Genomic DNA, 24,155 nt, shown 5'->3' with positions numbered 1-24,155 from the left:
GGTAGCCATCATCTTCTTTTGAGCTGCACCTACAACACAAAGAACAAGTAAACGAGCAACTTTATGCTTCTCCAGAATAGCTTAAAACAGTTCTGTAGGCATTAAGGGGCATCTTTTCTACTGCTTTGTTTCTGTATCACCAACTCATTTCATTGTTTTATATTCCTATTTTAAGAATAACTACAAAGCAACAGAAAGAACAAAGCTATTACTACATCTGTGTAAAACTGCCCTCAGAAGTGCTGGCTATGTTGTAAAAGTGCAAGTTACTTTCTGTATCTAACTAACAAGCAACTAGTATTTCATCAAACGTGAAAGCTAATTTTTTTATATATTTATTTCCTGTATGAACAAGATACCTTAATACATGGAAATAAGGAGAGATTATTTTTATTAAGAATTTTACAATATAAATTGAGAAGAGACAGGTTGAAGGTTCCAAATAGACATACAAAACCACCCATCTCCTGCTTGTTTTCGTAGTTAGTTCATTACATCTCCTGGGTGGGGTATTCCCCACCAGCAGAATGACTGCTTTGTGACATTTTTCCATTCTTGAGTGCACTGAGAGTGCATGATTGTTGCCATTATGCACCTAGATGGATACAAAAACCCTTCTTAGTTCAAGGAAGTATTATAAAGTAAGTGAAACCAGTAGGGGTTTCACAGCTTTTCAGAATATATCAATAAAAATGAAAAGATGAACTTCTTACTATCGTCAGAGAGAACATTACAACAGCAGTATGGACCTGAAAAGTTTGATTCTGGTTTCCTCGCGCTGCATAACCAACTCAAATGTTTCAAGCTGTTCTAACTCGTTGCTAAATGTTTATCTACACATGCTGTCAGAAATAACCTTGTTAGGAAGGTGAAGTTGGTGTCTCAGCAAATCAGACCCATGGAGTAGGCGTTGAGTGGCCTGTGACTCGCTTTCCTTTTTCTCTTTCAGCACCATCAAAAGGAAAAGTGAGAAAAACAGCACAAACATTAGTTAAAGCCTGAATTTAATCCCATGTCCTACAGGAATAATTTCATTACAATGAAAGCAGACAGACACTATCTGTAGGGCTTTTTTTGCTTTTTGTTTAAGCAGTGATAATTATATATCTAATTAACATAGCCTATTACTCTCCCAAAGATCATAACGTTTAATAATGCCTTTAATTAAATGATTAATAGGAAATGCAGGGGTGGTTCTTACGAATTACCTGATTTACCATCACTGAAGACAGATTCTTTTAAAAATGGCTACAAATGCCTTGTTCACAAAAGACTTTATTATCTAATGATGCATACTGAAAACATACAGAAATCTGCATGGTCCACTTTACATGCAGCAGAACAATCTTCACTTTACAATAAGTAAGTGTCAACTGTTTTATGCAAGAGACAACACTTTAAAGTCACATTTCTTAAAGAAAAGCTTCATTTACAAAAGAAATAAAAGGTAAAGAAGCAATTACCGCTTTTAAAAAGCAGCTGCTTTGTTCAAGAGTGGAAGGTTTATGCCTGTATTGAAAGACAACATGATCACAAATAATGAAAACAATGAACAAATGAAACACTTTTAGCATAAAGCAGTACACTTTCAAAATGACATACAAATAGTTAAAAATTTCATTATGTCGTCTATCTATCCTTTAGATATAAGGTCTTTCGAATGAGATCCCAACATATGTAATTACTAAATGAAAACTCTTCTGTAAGTATTGGTTCTATGTCATAGTGAATTGTATTTAACAAAATGTATACAAAGTCTATAGCAAGTTGATTAAAAAAATTAAAGTAATAAGAAACAGTACACTGAAGGCGCTCTATCCATCAAGTGCGCACTCTCAAAATTTTAAATGTGATGAACAGAACAGAAGTTGTAACTATGCCACGGTTGCAATGCCAGAAAATAAAACAAGATCATTTATCAAACATGCAGGGACTTCTGCCACAATGCTATTGTCTCTCATTTGTCAGTCGTTCCAGTAAAATAACAGCTTAAACACCGGTGATGTTGATGGGTTAGCTTACCTTCAGTGTACTGAAAGTTGTACACAACCTGCTTTAAAAGAGGAGACCATCCCTGCGGGCAGGCTCAAGAAGGAACAGACCCCCTTCGGCACTGACTACACCAAGGGCATGCTGCTGTGGCCTGCACACACACACCTAGGAAAACGTGAATATAAACAGCATTTATGCTGGCCATTTTTTAAAGACAAAAATGAAGCCAAGTCTGCTAAAAACAAATCAACCACCCAGTATTACTGCTCTTTTTTTTTTCCTTTCTTTTTTTTTTTTATAACAGATGCTTTTTTCTTTTTATAATATATACGAACTGCAACCATATACATTAGCATTGTACTTCTGTGCAGTCTTGGCAATTAAAACAGTTCTACAGTGAAAATTTTCACATAAGACACGAAACAGAATTACTCTAACATTTCTAAAAGAAATATCAGCCTTGATGTTAATTCAAATGTATCATTTCTTCCTCAACTTTGCAGGGGAAATATTTATGTTTATATACATTAATAACTGCTGTGAAATTTCTTCAGTCTTTGTATCTTAATTACTCAAACCCTTTGAACTTCTTCATCTGGTTTAAATTTTTTCCTGGATGAAGGCGTGCTGCAGAGCCTGGTTGATGCTAATCCGTTTAGCTGGGTCTAACATTAGGATCTGGTCCAACAAGTCCTTTAGCTGGTGTACTTTTTTACGCTGGTCTTCAGGGAGTCGTTGGCACCCAATCAAGTCTGCTAATAGGTCCTTGGTTGGATTAATGGTGCTCATAACAGTAACTTTCTCCTACAAATACAAAAACGGCAACCTTGTAGAACAGAAGTAACGCACGAACCCCCTATCCCTTTTACAGAGCTTCAGCAGCAACTTTTCTGCAGGGCTCTCTCGTATCTGATCAGCAGTGCCCTTTGGCCTCATAAATCCTCATGCGGGCAAAGGAAGAGTGGAAATAACGCTGCCAGGGGGAGGCCAGGCTGCATCTTTTGCCAACAGCAGGTGCACAGGTGAACCTAACATCCCAGCTAACTGAGAATGTCACAATTCCATGTGGAAAGTTCCCATATTTGACCAGTAATTCTGTGATTCTTGAGAAATGTACTATGTTAAACTGATACAGAAAGTATTAGTGACCTCCTACAACATAGGCACATCATACTGAAGTTGGACATACTTCTCTAAAACGAAGCCAGAATTTCTTTTATTAGTAATTTAAGGATGGATTATGTGGAGATACCCCTGTATATCTACCAAAATTAAACTTAGATTTCTCTTACACACATTCCTAAACTGTAGGAAAAAATCTCTGTTGCCAGTTTATAACTATGTATCCTGTCCGTACTGATGCAAAACAATAGTCTAATAGTTTATAAAAATCTTATTTTTAATGAAGATGTCAAGACACGTTTGGAAGACCACAATAGCAGGAAAGCTTGGAAAAAAGTAATAAGTTAGTCAACACATTAAGGACTTACCCTTTCTGTCACTTTATCTACTTCTATATACATAAAGTTGAGATTTTGATCAAAGTGCTGATCTTTGAACACACCTTTTCGAATCATCTGGAAAACAAGGGAGAGGCAAGAGTTTCAGCAAAGTTCTCCGTGTCTTGCAAATTCCACAATTAGCATCAATGTCTAGTAACTTATTGCAACATGAATATTTTAATACTAATCAAAAATATATCAAAAAGACAGTAAGAAATGTGTAGACTAAAAAAAAAACACCACTGTTCAAATCAGCTGAAAAAGAACACAGTATCTTTCGATGACTTACGTATTTTTTTTTTCAGGTCAGTGCTTAGAAGGTTTCTGCTTTCACTTTATACTTAGTCTATGAAAAAGAAGCTGTATACTTTCACTTCATAAGATTTTAAACCAATATTAATTATACAGTCAGAGTGATGTCTGATATTTACTTGCTGTTAAGAGAAGATGTACATGATAAGAAACAGAATTCAGGGAGAAAAAAGAAAGCATGTTCTATTGTTCAGCACAGCAGTTTCAGATATTCATTAAAAATCATGTACGTTTCTTTCTTACCTTGTTTGGCATCTTTCCTTTGAGATCCATGGCTAGTTTCAACATATGGTTATTGGTTTTGCCAGGAAAGAGTATTTTTCCTGTATAAAGTTCATATAATGTGCAGCCTACAGACCACATATCTATACCATAGTCATAGATTTTTCCTATAACTGAAACAGAGCATTTCCAGTTAATTCCATAAAGGCAGCCTTAAAAGATATAACATCACAAATCCAGACAGATGAAAAAATTCTGATTTGTAAACTATATTGGTGCTCCTCGTCTTCGGAATAAGAAGTCACCATAAAAAAAAAAATGGATGCAAACTTTTTAACTTTTACAGTATCCCTGTTTTCGATAGGGAGGCTTTTACCTAATGCCCAGCATGACTTAAGTCAGTAAAAAACAAGGTCAGAACAATCTCTCTAAATTAAAACATAACTATAACCAATCAGAATGACTTCTCCCTGTCTGAGCTGAACACCAACATACATGAAGAGTCACACAAGCATGCTTTCAAAGTCTGAATTTTTGACTGCCATCATATTTCCAGAGAGTAAATTCAAGTCAAATTCTCATTTGCTAGTACTCATATATCCTGCTACTGCTTACGATAGACATAGCCAATCCAAATGTACTTACTAATTTCTGGAGCTCGATAAAATCTACTAACTAGATATGGTGTGATATCATTATCTGCAACATGTGAAGCTGATCCAAAATCACAAAGCTTTAATATCGTTTTAGATTCATTCACCTGAAAGTTAAACATAAATATCCATTAGCACTGTTTGTACAGAGAATTACCAATAGCGCTGTGCAAGTAACAATAGATTTAAGTAAGAGATAAAAAAAACATTCAGCCTTTAAATTGAAAGTTCTCCCCATATTTCAATCCTTCCTCTCTAAGAAAACCGTACAACCTTCTTAAATTGAGTGACAGTTAATGTCTCCAGATCCTGGGAAATACAAAAAGGGGCAGTTTCATGTACTTTTCCCTTATTAAAGTACGCTTGGTGGGTCTGGATTTCTTTCCAGGTACTGAAATTGTATCAGTTTAGACTTTCAGCTCTAGTATCCAGAGTACCACTCATAAACCAGCATATTATTCACATCTCACGCTTACAGAGATTTCATTGCTCTGATGGCAAAAAGTAAACATTTTAAATAAAGTAAAAATCTGACTTCTTCACAGGAATGACCATGAAGAAAACCAAAGGAAACATGTTTGATTCCTCTGATGTAGCTCTCGTGCTCTGCTAACCAGAATGTTTAAAGGAAACAGCAAAGAAAAAACAAACAAACAAACAACTCATTGAGGACTTTTCCCCATTATCTCATGCACGTACACAAATTCTCCATCCAGACCGAAACAAACTACTTCCATTTTGCAGAAAGCAAGAACATTTTTCAACTATTCATGGAAAAAGTCCCAAAATTTATCCTAAGAAAGAATGCGGTCGGTCTTTGGAAGATACGCATTCTAAAAAGATACAAGTGGATGCAGATTTGTATACCGTATTACATACAAGATTTTATCTAGATGCTGTATTGTATTTCTTACATACACTACATTTCTTACATACACACCACAATAGCATTTTAGATCAAACCATTCATAACATGAACGCTTAACATTTTCAGTTAAAGTAAATTTTGACTTCACCCAAATTAACAGAATGGTATTAATTTCAAATACTTAATTTTACATGATAGACTGTGAAAAGTAAGTTTCAATTATTTATTACTTACCAAAATATTATCTGGTTTAATATCTGCATGTAGGATATTGCATCTTTTAAGAAGCTTTAAAGCCAGGAACAACTGCTGGCTGTAGGAACGCACAGCTTTAATATGGAGTCCAACATCTTTCCCATACTTTTTCAACACCTCTCTTAAGTTCATACTATTTTAAGAAAGAAACGGAGAAAGAATAGAAAAGAGTTTAACGAGTGAAAAAATAGTGGCCTCCTAAAGTCTAGGACAAATTTGAAGAAACCAGTTAACTTTAGACATTTTTGGAAAAAAGCAACATTCAACTTAACATACATAGTGCTCTGTTAGCTACAGCAATGAAACAAAAATGTGGGTCAATCAGATCTATCCTATACACTGTATAAGTACTTACTAGACTGGACATACTCAGTTCAGAACATATTTTTAATCAAGATTAATCTGAGAGGATTTATTTGCACATGAACAGCATTTTCTTAACAACTGTACCGCTCATACTCATTTTCTGAAGAAATAAATAAAAAAGGAAGCATGCAAAAGATGAGGCCCTGAGGAGGTAATTTTTGGATGTTTTAAGCAGCAGATAAAAAGACAACAATGTCAGGACAAAAACGTCACTGCATATAAATAACATACAAACGTGTTATAAAGAGATACTGCAACACAAGAAAACAATTTGTTGTATGGCCTATTAATGAAAATATAATAGTAATTTCATAAAACTTGCTTTGCTTCAGCATATAGCTTATCTTCACCTCAAATATGGCAAAAATGAAAATATGACATACACAGAGAACTTCGGATACAAACAGGTGACGTCTCTAAGCAGGAATGGGAACTAAGGCAACCAATATATCCAGATCTATCATGAAACAGTATTTACAATTAACATGTCAAAAAAGCTTAATTAGTTAAAGTAAAAAGTGAACATGCAAAGTACTAACAATTTTTTTCCTTAGACTGTTGTTATGTATACACTCTTCACAGAATATATAGCACTTGCTGAACCTCTCTGGGAAAGCATTCTTAATCCAAAATAAAGAATTATGAAAACTAATAAAAGTCTTGTGACACACACACACACAAAAATCATTACGAGCAGCACTGGTGAGATGATCCATATTTAACAATAAGTTTTGTTGTTTCAAATATTGCCCAAAGCTCACAGTGATACTTTAAGTAAACCAGAAATAGTTCAGTATTCTGTGGATTTGTGCCTCCAGAAAAAAAAAAACCACAAAACCAAAACCCAATGTTTACTTTGTTTTTAAAAAGTTCCTTGCATTCTTAAGTCTTGGCAGTAGAACAAGTTATCAAAACAACAGCCAAAACCATAAAGGTAAAAGATCACTCTGGAGTACTTTAATTTTTACAGAGAACCCCAAACATTTGTCATCTTACCTGAGTGGCTCAAATACCAGACAGAGATGTTGTTTGTGGTAGAAATGCCTGAACAATCGTAGACAATGAAACTTGTCATCAGGATCTGCATCATTGAGCTTCTTCAAAAATTCCAGTTCTTTTAGGCCAGTTTTTTGCCTGAAAACAAAAAAATATGGTTAGAAAACATAGAAAACAAAATCAGCGACACACTAATACCTTTTTTAAATCTAGTCATTCACTTGCATGGTTATAATTATCAGGAAATGAGAAGGGTCCTGTCATTACTTAAGGTACCACTGCTTAAAAAAAAAAAAAAAAAAAATCAAATCACAGCAGTGGTTTGCTCTCAGTGTCTACACATTGGGCAAGTTTATTTAATTCTTTAAAATCCTCACTGTGTCTTTGTAACCCACTTATCCTTTCCGTCTCCCTCCTGGTTGCACATAAAGCTAAAATTAGATTTCCTCCTGCAATACGACACTTTAGCTTCAAACAGCACTCACTTGAGAAAGTTATTTTTTTAAAAAAAGTACTTAACCATATATGTTATTAAAAAAGTTTTAAGCTAAACTGACTATAGAGTCAAGTACACACCCAAACTGATTATCTACACAACATAAACTGAAATAGCTTATCACCCCCCTCTTTTTAGGCTTTTCTGGATACCTATTCATATAACTGAAAATAATCCAGTTATACACACAGCAAGGCAACTTTTAAAACTTTCAAGGTAAAATGCATGGAAAAGATTTTCATTTAAGTTGTCTTTAATGGAAGAGGACAGAATATATGACTGTAGAAATATTACAGCAAGTACTAAAAATTAGTATTATGGACAAGTCCTCACATAACGTAGTTTAGTAGATCATACTTGCCAGTGTTCACTCATTCTGAAAGACTTAAAATATTTAAATAATTAATGTACAGACGCCTTTTTGTAAGTTATAGATGATCAGTTAGGATCCAACCCACACCCTGAACAATCAATTTGGCCCATCGAAACAATTTTTTACAGTCCATGACTCTCATGTCAAAAATCTCAGGGCTGGGCAGGCCTCAATTAACTGTAACCTTGTTTCTTGCTACCGCTGTTCCCTGCAGTTTTGCAAATCAGAAAGTGCCTGATGAAAATGCAAATACCCTTCTCCTGTGATAGCTGTAAAGAAGTGTAGATACATAGTCCTCAAGCGCTTCCCATTATCTGGCTGCTCATATTAGCAGAAAAGGCAGGAATCACAGCTGTAATCTGTTACTTCACTTGAAACAAAGGGAGATTCAAATCACATCATGAAAAACTTCCAACTGTTACATATGCTTTATTATTATTAAGCAAAGCCATTACTTACATAAGCTCATTGTTCCTGATGATTTTAACCGCTACTTCCTGGTTTGCTCTTGCCATGTCCCTGGCTCGCACTACGTTACTGAAGACTCCCTGACCAGTGTAACCATAGACATTGTACCGTTTATCTAGAACTTCACCTATATTAACACCTGAAGGATAAAAATCAAGCAATTTAAAGACTTATGAGGGACATACATAATGAAACTTTTTATGAACAATATACCAATCTGTATAATGCAGAAAAAAGTGGTAAAGGGTATAATCCCTTAATTCAATAGTATACAATGTTTTTTATCACCTAGCTTTGTGGAAATTATGGGGAACAAACCAATTCTGTACTTCTGCAGTCTTTTTATAACTGAGCTTATGAGGTTAAAACCTGCATGCTCATTTCATCCATTACATTACACTCTCAGTGAGGGCACTGCAGTACATTTACATTAAAATAACATTTCGGTACTTTTGGTGCGAGGATCTTTTCTGTTGCGCACCCCCCTTCCTGCTGTTCTTGCAAATCAACGAATACAACTTACGGTAATAGCCTTCTGCATCAGTCCAGTTATCCCTGAGATTGGGGTTTTCTTTGAAGTCTTTTCCAAACCCAGCAGCCCTTAGACGAGCACTCTGAAATAAAAGAAAAGTAACAGCTTTGCATGTGTGCTCTGGTTGTTTTTCCCTGATGTTTACTTATCAAAAGCCTTTTTTTCCTACCAAAACATTGTTCCTCTCCACGGTACAAAGACACTTATCTTTTAGGAGAGAGAAAGTACTGAACACAAAATGCTATTTACATACCAGTATCTAAAGACTGATGCAAGGAAAGAGCATGGGAACAACCAACAGAATTACTGTCAAACATAAATGGGCAAAGTTTCAACTAATATCCACAAGAAATTTATACGAGTCATGTTAGAATACACATTTTGGACCACCTGAATAAGTCTTTTTATAGTATGTTTGTAGTAATGAAGTTTAGCAATTCATGAGGAAAATGTAATTGTTTAAGCCTTGAATTTCTGTTCATTCAATGTCACTTCACAGATTTCATACTATTATATTTACCATCATAAAATTACTACAATAGCTGTTGACATCCCTTAACAGATTTAGTAATGTATTGCCACAAATTCAAATCCATGAATAGTAAAGAGTATCTCCAATTGAACAATAGTTTCTGGAAGGGGGAACTGCTCAATTACAAGCCCTTTAAATCCCTCTTTGTAACTTGCAAATTTATAAAACCACCCCCACACACACTATCCTTCAAGTACTTATCCTTTTCCAGGTCAAAAGGGTTTTTTTTAATTTTTTTTTTTTTTTTTTATTTCATTAGTATTACCAGTATTACCAGTAATAGACTATGCATGCTATAAATCAAAATTAAATATAGAATTTTTAAGTTAAGAAGAAAATTGTCTGAACTTATTTCTCAGTGTTGTGCATCAACAACAACGAGGTAGATTTACAGAGAACAGCAAGTAAAGTCTCAAAACTAGTCACAGGACAGCCAAGGTTTGCAGGCTATTTCAGCACATTTAGAGAAAAGCTGCTGGAATAGTGCAAAAGTAAAAGCAGGAAACTCATCTCAATCCAAAAAAACCACCCTCACCAAACCAACCACTACATTACTCCAACACAGCATCATGAGCAAATTAAAATATCTTACACAGACACTTTTTAATTAACCATACATGAACCTTTGAAAAAAAGGCACATATTTAAAACAGTGCACCATGGTAACATTAGCCTAAAGCGTAACTTATTTATAATTTTGTTACTGTGTGCCATTATAGGATCTATTCAAACAACAGGTGAATTCCCTAGTTGCTTACTCTGGTAAAACTCCCACAGATTTCCTTTCACTGAAATATTAATTAAGAACTACTTTGTCCACCTTGGCTGATGAAAAGATTTAGAACGTACTATCCACCCAGTTACACATGCTTTTACAAATCAAAGTTCCCACAAACCTCAAGTGACAGTAACTCTCTAACAGAAGTCAAGCAAGCAAGCAAAACAAAAAAATCATACATTTAATCTCCAAGAATTACCTACATCAAAGTATGCAGCGAACATATCATCTGATTCTGTGAACATATCAGGAGCTAGCAGCTTCTTCTGAGATGAACCTTAAAATGAAATTTAGATTACTCAACATGAAAAAGGTAACAAACGAGTAACTGTTACCGGTACAATTCATGACTAGGTATCTTTACAATATAATCTAAGATCAGTATGCTGGCAACCAGGTAGCTCTACTAATGTTTTTAGCAAATAGCATTTTACATTCTAGAAACACAAAACTCAGATTGGATAAGTTCCTCAAAGCACTCAAAAATTTACACCTCCTTGAAAAATTAAGTATAATAGCTTTCAAGTAATTCACACAGCAGAAAGCAAAAAGTACATGCTTACAAGATCCCTACAGATGACTCTATACGTATGTATAAAAAGAAAGAAAAAGACTGTGTGTACATATTAAAAATAGGTAAGTTTTCAATATACAAGTACTGGCTTTTCTGCTAATCACAAGGTATTTTATAAAAACCCAAGTTGTAAAGTCCAGAAGTTGTTTCTTTGGGAAATGCTTTCTTTGACCCTGTCAAAAAGGATCTTGTGTGCAGATTTTAGTCAATGTTAACTATTATGTTTACGAGAAACATTTTTTAATGTGGGCAAGATTACCCCTTTCTCACCTTTTAATCATCTTTAAAGTCCCAAAGACATTTTACTTGGTTGATAAGATAAGAGCAAAGAAATATAAATTAAGCACACGTTAGTGAAAGCAAGTAAATTTCAAACTATTTCATAACACGCATTACAGAGGCATCCCTTCACACACACACTAAATCTCCCTTTAGGGCATTAAGCAGTGGAGAAAAATAACCTGTTAACCTCAGATTCTTCAGGTCTCATGATGCACATAGCCAACCACTTTCACATAAAATAACTAGACTGAAATCTTTTGACAGCATCAAAAACCCTCATCCATCATGCTGACACCATTGTTTCAAGGTATAGATGTGTCACCTGACACTATGAGGAGACAGGTTACACCACTGGTTCATGACGTAGACCCTTCTATCAACTTCCTCAAACTTTCTTTTTAGTTTCAGCTACTGACACTTGCACTGGGCTACAATGAGTTATTAACTAGTTCCTCTGCAACTCACTATCCTGCCTCAATGAGGTCAGGATAAAAATAAAAAATGGCTCTTAGGAAAAAAGATGATTCACTGCTTCCATCTGTTGTTATAGCGAACTCCAACTCAGAATCCTACCAACACACGAAAATTCCCAGGTTTGAGTGTAACTGATCTGTTTCTAAAAACAAACCTTCTTCATATCTTGAAAACATCTATGCAGTTAACAGTTACATTTTCGTATACTTTAGTGGACAAAATTAGAAAGCAGTACATGCCTCTGACAAAAAAAGGAGAAAGATACTGTGTGTTACACTTCAGACGACTAAGTCTAAACTTGTGGTATGCAAATAAGGAAAAGTGCGTGAGATAGTTCTTTCCATCTACATTGCAGGAGAACAATCTGAAAACACATTGCTCAAGGGAACACTAGAACAAACTGCTGAGCAGTACACCAGTCCCAAAGAGATGCAGCTTTATTACTTTGAAGAGAAGCATCCACTAGAACACAGCGTATTTAGCCCCTAAGGATACATGTAGGGCACGACAGGAAATACAAGCTAACTGTCCAACCATTTCCTGAGGGGCTGGGAAGGTTTCACAGCCCTTGTTAAACAGCACGCCGTTGCAATTAAACTAAAGAGAAACTGAAATAGTTAAAACTAGTTCAAGTTATGTCCACACAGCAACTAGACACACCCTTTCACTGCTTGGAAGATGTAGAGTAATCCACTTTCAAAAGACACAAAAGAAAAAAAAAAGGGCAGATTTTCAATATTATAGGCTGCACTGGGAGATGCTCTACGTTCCTTTTGCCGCAGCAGGCACAAGGCAGGTTTTATAGCAACACGTATTTCATTTCAGTGTTGTTGTACAACAGGCTGTGTGCACGGAGGAAGAGGAGGAAATAACTTCTTGCCGAAGAAATGGCTATGCTACCAAGATGGACTTACTAGCAGTAACTCTCAAAAGCCTTAATCATTCTAAATTACTACAGACTCACCTATATTCTTCTAACACAGTGGCTTTGATCAAAAAAAGGGACAAAAAGGGCATGGTTCCCAAACCACCCCAAAATAAAGACTAGGACTTTATTAAGCTTCTAAGAAAACAACATGCATGAGTGAAAAGAAAAATTTGGAAGTTAAAACAGGTGATTCTTAATTACGAAGACAGACATCATTACTTGCTCTTCCAAATTTATAGCATGAATTTTGTTAAGAGCTATTAGAAATACAGAGAGCATGTTCCATTCATATCATCCTCCTTAACAAGCAAGCTTTATTTTAATGTTATGTTTTGAAGTACCATAATACTCATGGAAACATTCTCAAGTTCTGTCCAAAAAGTCAGTCTACTTCCAAGTCTGGAAGTACATAAGGAAACTAAGCAAAAGTCTCTTCTGAAGTGCTCTGCTTAACAGCCGAGCTTTCATAAATTGCACTATACAGAGAGATTTCTGATTCTTACCATTGTTCTGTTCAACTGTCATGAGGTTGTGCTTGGCTTTAACTGATGCCTCAAACGTGTCCACATTTTCCCGTTCGTACTCCTTAACATCAGCAGCTACTCTTTCTAGGATGTCATCTGGCGAATTTGAGCGACTACGTGTACTACTTTGAGGACTGCTGGGTTCAGATGGTACAGATATATTACTGTCTTCCGTCTGGCCTTTGTATTTCTAAAAAGAAATTTTATTGTTAATCTCACTATCACAGCCTATCACAACGTAAACACTTTTATACTCAGTCTTTCATAGTTTGTGCTAAACCCTAATCTTTGCTTTCCATAATCACCTACATCTCTAATGGCAACAAATTATTGCAGAATACAGCTTTGGAAAACCCATTTTGCTTCAACGCACCACAGCCCAGACCATAAAAGATGGCTGAAAAATTCATGTGTGTCCTTTAGGCTTTTACATTTCTGTAAAAAGCTATTTTTATTGAAGAGTAACTATTTTGCTGCACGTGACAAAATGTCAGTACCAATAGATTTATTACTAGTCTGGCACACAAGTAGTGAAATAAAGTCCTTAAGGAAAAATTAATGGTATTATATCTTACATTCCAGAATCTTCTCCATTTTTATTAGTGTTATGGCACATAAAAGTAGTATTCAGATTCAGTTTGTTCATTTGAATTGGAAATCCCGTTTATGCATTCACTCTTGTTGAAAAATTTCAGATGGATTAAGAAAGTTCAAGACAACACCTTCACAAATTATTTTTTTTTAACTCACATAGTATGAAATTATACAAATGTCACTTCCTCTCCCAAAAGTTACAAATCAAACTGAAAAAATGCTGATACCACTCAGTTGTCATGGTTGAACTATTCAATAATACAAGCAGAGGTTCCCCATTTAGGGAATGAAGCTTTGGAATTTCCTTCCTCCATAGACAAACAACACGTATTGTTAAAAATAATTTATTTTCTATAGTTTTGCTCAGTCATAGTTATGAAAGGTTTTACACTAGGCTTTGCATAGAAGTCAAACGCTGAACAGTATTTTTAGTGTTGCTTATTTTAATCAACATAAAATCTGGTGTTCTTCTTAGTAATTTTTGAGTAAGTAAATAAATAATATGTAAATAAAATGCTACAGCATTTTGCTTACTGTGTTCTGTGTGCCAAATCCCAACTTTAAAAGAAAAAAAGACATCCAACTTGTGCTGAAGAATTACATCCCCTTTGGCCACAGCTTCCTTTCAGGGATGTCAATTCCATATTACCCGTCACTACTGTTACTTTCTTATCAGGAATAAGGTGGTCATGGAAACTCACACATGTAATTGAATACTTTATCTACTTTCATGAAGAGGAAACACATGCCAGTGGATTTATGAAGTTTTGAAAATGGACAAGAAAAATTTCTACTTGGAACAAACCGACCAGTTAGGTTAATTGATACATAACTTCATGCTATATTGACATTCTGATATCAATGATCCAGCTATGAGGAAAACCTACAGATTAAGATAATTGAAGAACATTTTTAACAGTTGTAGGACTGTCAGAGAAGGTTTAACTGTAGAACAAAAATGACTCACAGAAGAGTTGCTTCAGTCTTAAAAACAATGCTGTTGCAATAGAAGTGTAAAGTTTAACTGAGACTAGCATTTACAATAAATTAATTGGAAAAATATAGTACTAACTAACATAATGTAGTATTAGGCTAAGAGCCTTCCTTTATCACAACATTTTACACTAAAAGCCTAAAATTAGTTTCTGTAACCCACATGGTAATATAACTGTGTACCTGAACAATTGCTTGCCGCTGTAGTCGCCTTTGTCTTATCTCTGCTTCTTCATCCTCTTCTTCCAAATCAAAGTCTTCAAGGCTATAAAAGTACAATTACTTTTTATGTAACATCATAAACATAAAAGTATCTACTGAATTTTACCAAATGCAGTTCTTTAACACAGAAAGGACACAATATATTAAACAATAGCTGTTCAACTGTCTCGGAAAGCAAAGGTGTATATTTACATCTCCTTACAGAGAAAATTTATCTTTTGTCATTTCATTGGGACTTTTGAGCGTTTAATTTTCAACTGCAAACAATTAACAGTAACTGGTTTTAAAGAGGAAAAAACAAAACCCCCTTGTTTGTTTTCACTCCAGCATCACTCTTCCTCGACAATTTGATTAAGAATGCATAACCTTGTGCAATTGGATTAAGTAGATATTTAGCAAATATAAAAACAATTTGCAGATAGCAATTAATCATTTCAATTGTTACAGTTTTTCCTCAAGCAGTAAGCTTGAGGAAACAGACCAAATACTTTCACAAGATACTGATCAAGTTGAATTTAGAAACCGAACAACATACCATCCCCTCAGGTCTGCCCGCTTGCCAACAGGACTTGATATTTCTTGCATACTCCAAAGTTTTCCAGATCATCCCAACAGTAATTTGACAAGATCACAAGTACTAAAACATGATTAAGGTTTTAAGTGACAACCCAAAAACTACACCATGAAGATAAATATTAGTTCATACTCCATTTTAGCAGATCTGTATTTTTTGATAATCAGCACAAGTTAGAAATTAATTCTTACTTTTCATCTGACGAAGACTCCTGTTCAGCTTTCATACCCTCAGAGAGACTACCTTTAAATTTGTCTTCTTTAACTTTGCTTCTGCTCCTACGCCTATGGCCACCACGTGACCTGGACCTCCTTCGAAGGCGAGATCTACTTCTTCGGCCTCTATCCCTGGTAACAATAAGAGGGGTTTGGATTTGGGGGTTTTGGTTTGGTTTGGTTTTTTAAAGAAAAGGAAGAAAACCTATTCATAACACATAAAGGTACATAATGACTTCAAGTAATAAAACAAATGAATTAATGGAGAACAAAATGAATTCAACTATGCTAGCATGTATAAATGTAGACAAAAAATGCAATGTCTTTTTACACATAAGATAGCAATCTTTATTCTCTTAGTAATATTTTACAAAATACATTTAAAAATGCAGTGTTTCTTTACCTCCTTCGAGGAGATCTACTCCGCCTTCTTGGAGATCGGCTACGTCGAAGCGGTGAACGAGATCTCCTTCTAATGGGGGACCGAGACCTTCTTCTGGATGGGGACCACCTACTGGGTGGGCTAATGTCTTTTGATCTTTCACGTCTGGACAAAATATCATCTCTAGTCCGCGTTCTTAAAATAGAGGAAGAGAATGGCAGTAAAATCAGGAGCAAGCCAAAACCAAAAATCACAATTCCCTCTAAAAGCTCACTTTAAAAGCTTACTGCAGGTGAGGGACCACCAGAGGGGCTGCTGAGGGAGGGATGGATAAGTACACTGCAGAGATGGCTGCCCTTCTTGTGTGTGCCTGTCCACCCTGGGAAATGTGTGCCCATCCATAGGTCTAGTTCAGGACAACTCTCAAAACAGAACTTCTTAATTACTAAAACAAAGCTAGGAGAGGTTTTAAAGCAAAACTTGTATTTAAGTCTTAGATAAATAGTGGCCTTTCATGTTTATCAGAAACAGAATTTGAATAGTAAATAAAAAACCCAAAACTACCTCTTGAGAATTTTCTCAGCAACTTTACAACACACTACTGAAATTTAGGACCATACTGCTCCACAGTAATGACTTTTAATGTCTATTTCAATTTGGGCACCAGAACTGGACAGCTTCAACATTTCACACATTCTAATACAGCAGCTGAAAATGAAAATTGAGTCTCCAGTAATTTCTTGTAGAAACCTCCTGCTCCCCATCCTTGCCTTTTTTTTTTTTAAAATCAAATTGGGACAAGTTATTTCAGGTGTTATGTCTCATCAATGAACAAAATCTCTTGGGTCTGAAAGATTAATTTCACCCATTCTGTAATGGTTTTTTGTTTGTTTTAAGACTGTTGTATCAGCTTCAGTCACCTTAGCTACGTATAATGACCAGGCATACAAAACTGATACAAAATACTAAACAGTGAGACAGAGGGAAAATTTATGCACATGCTGGAGCAGGCTGATCCCATTAACCCATTTAATTTACACTATGTTCTTGTGCACAGTATTACAGAAAAATACAGGATGAACTGACAGTTCCAGGTTTCCTGGCTAACAAAGTGGTTGTACTGCCAAAACCCAGTCAAAGTAACTGTAAAAAAGTTAAATCAGTTCAGGGATCACAGGTATGAGATAAAAGGTAGAAGCTGATTAGGAATGTCATATAACAAGTAACTTCAGTCAAAGACCTGAGAAGTATCTTACATGATTAGAAGACTGGAAACAAACATGAAAAATAAAATTAATGGGATTTTTTTGTTAAAACTGTTCATTAAAGCTCCTGAAATTCTCTGGCAGCCTGAGTAACTACAGGCAGTTAAAACTCTAACATAAGTGGAGTTAATTCAGGATGCCCCACAATGAAAGATTACCCCTGCTGATTTGCAAACACTTCCAGCAAAAAAAATTTCTTAGTCCCCCACTCACATGCTGCACACCATGGTGTTACAGAAGTCTGAATTTGATAGCAAAATTCTAGACACATTCATCACTTGAAAGACTGTCTAGAAAGCTAATTCAAACTGGCTGCAATGCAAGCTGTTATGAGAAATGAAAACTGAAAGATGCAAAATGCTATGGAAGAAAAGCCAAATACTATGTCAAAGAAACGTATTGGTTGCACGGATACATTTCTGATTCACCAGAGCGCAGTCAGATAAACTGCTAGTGTTTACAATACTTGCTTACTCTAGTTAACACCACTGGAGCCATCCTCCAAAGTACCTGCAGTATTGCTAAGCAGCAGGACAGACAAATAAGCTGATAATGCGCCTGTATAAGATACCCCATACTTAAAACCAGAGTAACATTCAGTGATGCAGCCAGAAAGACTTTCACACTTATTAGGCGCTTATATACTGAGCTAGATCTTTGTGGTTCCAATATACAGTTTTGAATTCATACTGCTTTGCTCTTAATTCTTGGAGTGGGTGAAGCTAAACTCCACGATAAAAAGTTTTAAATTATTCGTTACTCAAAAGTAATGCTGAACTCTCCTGCCTGTTGAACCTCTTTTATTTAATGAATTAACTTCCAAAAACATATATGCTTATATTGTTCTCTGCTTGTGAACTTACCATCCAGGCCTTATCAGCTTCTGAGAAAGAGATGTTAGTAATTATTGTCTCATGGTTTATGTTAAATTTCAAGGTAACTGCTTTCACAGGCTAAATTGTCTTTTTTAAAAAACGCCAAGATTAAAAATACATTAAAAATATTTCAGCCTTTCTCCTTTAAGTGTATGCAAAACATGGTAATGGCCTACAACAGACTAATAATGAAGCAACTCCACTATACCTCTAGCAGATGAAAAATACAAAAAAAAATTAAGAAAAATAAGTGACTGAGAGAAGGACATTTTGATATAAAAGATTTGCTTACATTCACACATGCTGACTCTATCATTAGGGTTGGTTTGGGTTTTTTTTGAGAGGGGAAAAGGGGTTTATTACACACTTTTAGCCAACACATATACGAGTGGAGGGAACTCTCGCTCCACAGAAGTTCCTGAAAGCAACAGAACTACTAAGAAAAAAAGTAGAAGCCAAATTCTGAATCCAACCAAGTGACAAAAAGGAGAACCTCAGCTATAAAACTTGTTCCCAGCAATGGTGTGAACAGCAAATAACTCAGCACTTTAACAACTAAAGCTAAATTTGCATGTCTGACAGCTGGGGGGAGTATTTTTTAAAAATTGAATACATACAAAGTAAACTCATAATATAATGCACCATCTGATTACCTCTTTTAATAGCTATTTTCAGGATAAAACGAAGATATAAACACCAAACAATAAGACAGTTCATCCTGTAATGCATTTTTGTGATGGTTCATGACATCCTTAAGTTACCTGGGAGAAGAAAGACGCCTCCTTTCCGATTCTCGTCTTTTCCTTTCTGCAGACCTACTCCTCATTCTTCTAACTGGAGACCGGGTTCGAGAGGGGGATTTACTCTGTTTAGATCTACGATCATTGAAGAGAGGGGATCTGCTTCTTCTTGACTTTTCACGTTGTTTGGGAGATAAGCTTCTTCCTTTTGGGCTGCGGCCAGGTCGCCTAGGGGACCTGTTTTCTTTCCCTGAAGAAGCATCTTTAGAAGGAGATTTAATTGGCTTTTTTTCTTTGTCAGTCTCTGATCTCCTAGGTTTTCTATCTTTGGACCGTGATCTTCTATCTTTGGATTTGCTTCTTAGTTCTGTTGGAGATTTAGATTTTCTGCCACGATCTCTACTTTTGTTTTCATTTACAACTGGAGACTTTCTGCGATCTCTTGATTTACTTTTATCATCAGCCTTATTTCTATCCTCTGGGGGAGACTTAGACTTTCTGTTTTTCTCCTGAGATCGCCTTTTAAGCATTGGAGACCTGGATTTCCTTGTTTGATCTTGAGACTTACTTCTCTTATACGGACTTTTGGATTTCCTCCTCTCTTTTGACTTGCTTCTAGTTGTCTTCTCTTTGATTCCATCAGCTCCTACTTTGCCTTTCTTTTTGTCAGATCTGTGCCTAGTCCTTTCTTTTGATTCACTCTTACTTCCTTTCTTGGAACTAGTTTTATTGTCCACAGGTTCTAACTTCCCCTTAGTGTTTGACTTAGCTGCAGGTCTCGTTCCATTTCGCGCTTTTTCATTAATCTCCCCCTCTTCTTCAGATCCTGACTCATAACCTTGTAATATTAATCCCATCCCAGACTGGACTTTTCCTTCCATTAATTCATTTTCAAGTTCGGCTTTCAATAATGCTCTTTGTTTCTCCAAGTCTTCCAGAGGAGCTAAAAAATCAATTTTAGTTCTTTTAGCTGGTCCATCTTCCTTGTCAGAGGTATCAGCTACCTCTTTCCGTTTATGTTTCTTATGTTTGTGTCTGTGTTTATGTTTTTTGTCCTTATCTTCTTCTGAAGAATGTTTATGTTTCTTGTGTTTACTTCGATGTTTGTGTTTCTTTTTTTTGTGTCGGCTGTGCTTGTTCTGAGGTTGGTCTGCCTCTGATACTTCCCCATTTTCTTCATTTACACTTTTCTCAGATGCATCAGCATCTTCAACCCTGCAAAAAGTAAAGAAATACAGATCAGCACTATCAACTCACTGCAGTCATTACACGTGTTAAGTTGACAGACTTTTTTATGATGGAAACTAACTGGCATTTAATTACCTACCTTTGGGAGAATTAAAAATATATGACTAATGTAACAAAGTTATAAGAGCAGATACACTTCCTCCTGAAGAGACAGGTGCAATGGTAAAAAGAAATACTGACAGGAGATACAGCATATGCACTAACAATACGAATGTGTGGGTGAAATCAATGCTTACGCTTTTAGGTTCAATACTGACAGTATCTGTTAATAGTATACAACAACGCTGCATATTTATGCATCCTGTCAGTCCATCATCTGTTTGCTGCTCCACTCCGATGCCTAACCCAAGCTGTGCTTTTTAAAAGTATTTTCCAATGGCAGAACACAGCTGTGCTCCAAAGACCAAAACTTATTTCAAGGGATGATGCTGACTACCCGATGAAACTATCTTGCAAAATCTCAGAGTCAACTGATGCTCTTAACTGCTATTTCTTTCTGTAAATGTTCATGCCTGTTAGAAAATCGAGAACTGTTCTTATCACGCATTCTATTATTTATGCAATACAGGGAACAGGATAAATTATGAAAGTCTAATTCCAGAAAAGCTTTCTGATAGTACAGTACACTATCAGCTTCCCAAGAAAAAAAGCAGCCGTAATCTTTAGACATGTAAAACGGCATTGGCAAAAAAATCAGAAAATAAGCCTACAACAAGTTATTAAAATAATAACCTATACTGTTTTTTCTAAAAAAAAAAAATAAAAAAAAATATTCAATTAGCTAGTCACAGCAACAAGCAATTTTAAATAGTGTACTTCCTAACTTCAGAAGTTGTAAAATTCAGTCCTGACACTTACCTTCCTTAGATGCTGAACCTGGCTTACTAATATTTTTTAGTGTTTAGCAAACACCTCCTGATCTCCTTCAGAACATCAATTAAGTTACTGTCTGTGATAAGAAGGATATTTGCCTTTTGAAATCTGTTGTCATATATTATAGGTGCCAGAGTTCACCTTCTACAAACTCACCCCATCTAAGCTACTGTATCAGAATTCACTAACACTTTAATAACTTTCTGTGTCCTTCCCAAGCCTCATTCATTGAAAAGAAATTCCCTAAACATGATGGTCAGGAGCGGTGGAGGGATGTATGCAGAGATGTAAATATACCTTCCGAAATCTACTACCTTCATACAACAGATGTTTCTGAAGAATATAATCAATGATCCAATAGATGAAATCTATCAGGGGTATTCTAAGCCAGGCCTAAGGGATAGCACCTCACTATAAATCCGATTAGTGTCTTCCAAATTAAAGACAGGACCTTCACACAGTGCACAGTTACTGATTCTCTCCTGCTTGAGTTAATGCAAATTCTAGTACTAGTAAATAATCCAGACTTTTTTGCATCATACATTATTTAATAAACCCATTAATGCTTTAGTGCTCTGAAATGAGAAACCTCCTAAAGGAGCAGTCTGTTTTGAGTTAAAAATATACAATATTCAGAGACCTAAGTCAAAATGCTGTATGTTTTTCTATTACGTCTTTCCCACTACTTCTGCTTACTCAAAGCATAAAGAAGGATGTTTTTCTTAGTTGCTTTTTCTGACACTCCACACCATTACGACAACAGAATAACAGAAAGAGGACAAACTGCCTTGAAATGAGTTTGCTCTATGTTGCATTTGGCACAGAAGACAGGAAAAAGAAGGAAAAAGTACTATATGTAAAAATTTTTCAACTTGGATTTGCAATCCAGAGCAAGTATTGTCAGTGCTATACATTGACTAAAAGGCAGAGAAATGTCACAAGGAGAATTTTAAGGGAACTCTGCATCTTTCAAGATTTCTTTTAGTCAGATACAGGATGCTGTATAAGTCCCCAATAACACATTAACAGTACTTCAATACATTATAAAAATATTACAGAACAACAACAATCACATCCGTTCAAGCTGCTCCAGATTAAGCCTTCCTTCTCTTAATAGCAGAAAGTGACACTGCAATCTATAAGGAAGTTATTTTGTTATCATATGTATTTTAATGTTATGTAATAACCTCACCTTACATTCCGTAAAAGCAAGCTGGTAGCAGAGGCACCAGGTGAGACACAGCACAACAGTACCTCAGGCCACTATAGACCACTAATAAGATGGCCAGCTTTCTTTGCATTTGTACCTCAACTATAAGATTGCTATTAATTTCATTAATATGCATTAAATATTTCAGAGTCTATTCAGGTTTATTTCAAGTAATTCCATCAAAATATGAATAAACTTTTACTTCATTTAAATGCTTCAGAGGTGTAATGAAATGTATGAGAAATCTTTTAAGAAGATTTCAGAAGGTGACGAGGCAAATCAGTAACTATATGTTTAAGTGCTATTGGCTTTAAGTATGGAGGAATTGTGACACGATTTTGTTATAGCCCCGCTTTCTCTTACTTCTGAATTCAAGGGTAAGAACAACAGGAAGTTTATGAAGATTTGCGAAAAGATTTCACCCATCCTTTCCCACATTTCCTGTCGCCAGTTTTTACTTTATTTCTCCTCTTTGTGTTTCTCTATACAATACTAAATACTCTTTTCATGTGCTCACGTGTTTTACACCATTCACATGTACAGCCACTGCTTTTCCTCACCTGCTTTCTACTCCCACGATTAACACCACCACCACACACACAACAAAAGCCTCAAATTGCTACTTTTAAAGGAAGAAAAAAAACACAGAAGGGAGTTTATATGGCTAAAACGTTTGCATAGTGAAGAGCAGCGATAAAGTAAGCATTAGCCTGTCAACTTCGGGCAAAAGTTCTCGAGAAGAAAGTCTTCAAGAGCTTGTGAGCATCGGCAAACCTAAAATCTCACGACACTAACCGGGGTGCCAGGAAAACGGCACCCCCGGAGCCCGGATCCGGCAGGGAGGCGGCAGCTCCATCTCCGCTTCCCAAGGGGAGCCGGGAGTTGCCAGTCATTTGGAGGGCTGGAAGGAGGGGCTGCCGGCAACAAATCGCTTTTTTGCTTCCACCAGCGCAGGGAATTTTTATACCGCGAGAGCGCCCGGGACTAAGAGGTGGGTTCGCCGCAGGGCGGGCGGGCAGGCAGCGGCTCGGCGGGCAGGCAGAGGGGCAGCCCCAAGACACCGGGGAGGCCCGGCTCGGACAGAGAGCCGCGCTCCGCGGTGTGTGTGTAGGGATGCCGGGGAGCGCCGGCCCATCTTCCCCGCAGGGATGCCCGAGCTCCGCCGGGCACCCGCCCGCCCCGGGAGGGCAGCTGCCTCCCAACTCAGCGGAGGACGAGGATCTCTCCGCGTCGCTTCCCCGTGAGGGACGGGAGGTGCCGGGGCGGGGAGGGCAGTGCCGGAGCACACACCCCCCCCCCCCCCCGCCCGCTCCGAGGCGGGAAGGCGCACGCGGAACCGAGGACACGCGCCGGCAGGTCCCGGCTCCGCTTCCCCTCCCCCCCACCTCGCCCCCAACGGGCCGGCCGGCGCGCGCCCGGCTCGCGGCCTCCTGCGCGCGCCCGTCCCCCGTCCGTCCCCCCCATCCCCTCTCCCCGCCGCCGCTTTCCTGGTCCCCGGCCAGCGGCAGGCGGTAGCTCCAGAGCCCCGGCCTCACTGGGCCGCCTCACGGCGGGGCGGAGTGGCTCCTATAGCAACCCCTCTCCCTCAGAGCGGCCGCCTTCCCCCATCTTCCCCCTCCTCCCGCCACATCCACCCGGGCCGCTTCTCGTCCTTCCCTCGCCCGCGCTTTCTCCCTCCACCTCCCCGAGACACCACACAGTGAGGAGCCTGCCCCAGCCAGTCTCTTACTCGGGGGCTCGCAGCTCGGGCTCCGCCGCGGCGGCCATTTTGAACTTCCAAACTCCTTCGCTGCCGCTGGGGAGACGCGGGGCCGCGGCGCAGGCGCAGTCAGGTGCC

General features: G+C 37.3%; 1 protein-coding gene across 1 annotated transcript; it reads right to left on the bottom strand.

The window, feature by feature from the left end:
- Window positions 1–2,289: 2,289 nt before the first annotated feature.
- Window positions 2,290–24,139, bottom strand: PRP4K (pre-mRNA processing factor kinase PRP4K). The gene is made up of 15 exons (XM_074146958.1): window positions 24,048–24,139; window positions 19,009–20,202; window positions 16,129–16,302; window positions 15,702–15,857; window positions 14,898–14,979; window positions 13,107–13,317; window positions 10,549–10,622; window positions 9,027–9,117; window positions 8,495–8,642; window positions 7,167–7,304; window positions 5,784–5,937; window positions 4,674–4,788; window positions 4,050–4,201; window positions 3,483–3,569; window positions 2,290–2,796 (listed from the first exon to the last, which is right to left on the bottom strand). Exons 1-15 carry the CDS (start codon window positions 24,083–24,085, stop codon window positions 2,593–2,595), a joined length of 3,018 nt encoding a protein of 1,005 aa, XP_074003059.1. The 5' UTR covers window positions 24,086–24,139; the 3' UTR covers window positions 2,290–2,592.
- Between the last annotated feature and the right edge of the window lie 16 nt (window positions 24,140–24,155).

This window comes from Numenius arquata, chromosome 4, assembly GCF_964106895.1.
Source record: "Numenius arquata chromosome 4, bNumArq3.hap1.1, whole genome shotgun sequence".
NCBI lineage: Eukaryota > Metazoa > Chordata > Aves > Charadriiformes > Scolopacidae > Numenius > Numenius arquata.
Note: the sequence above shows the minus strand (reverse complement) of the source record. Positions and strands in the feature narration are given on the sequence as shown.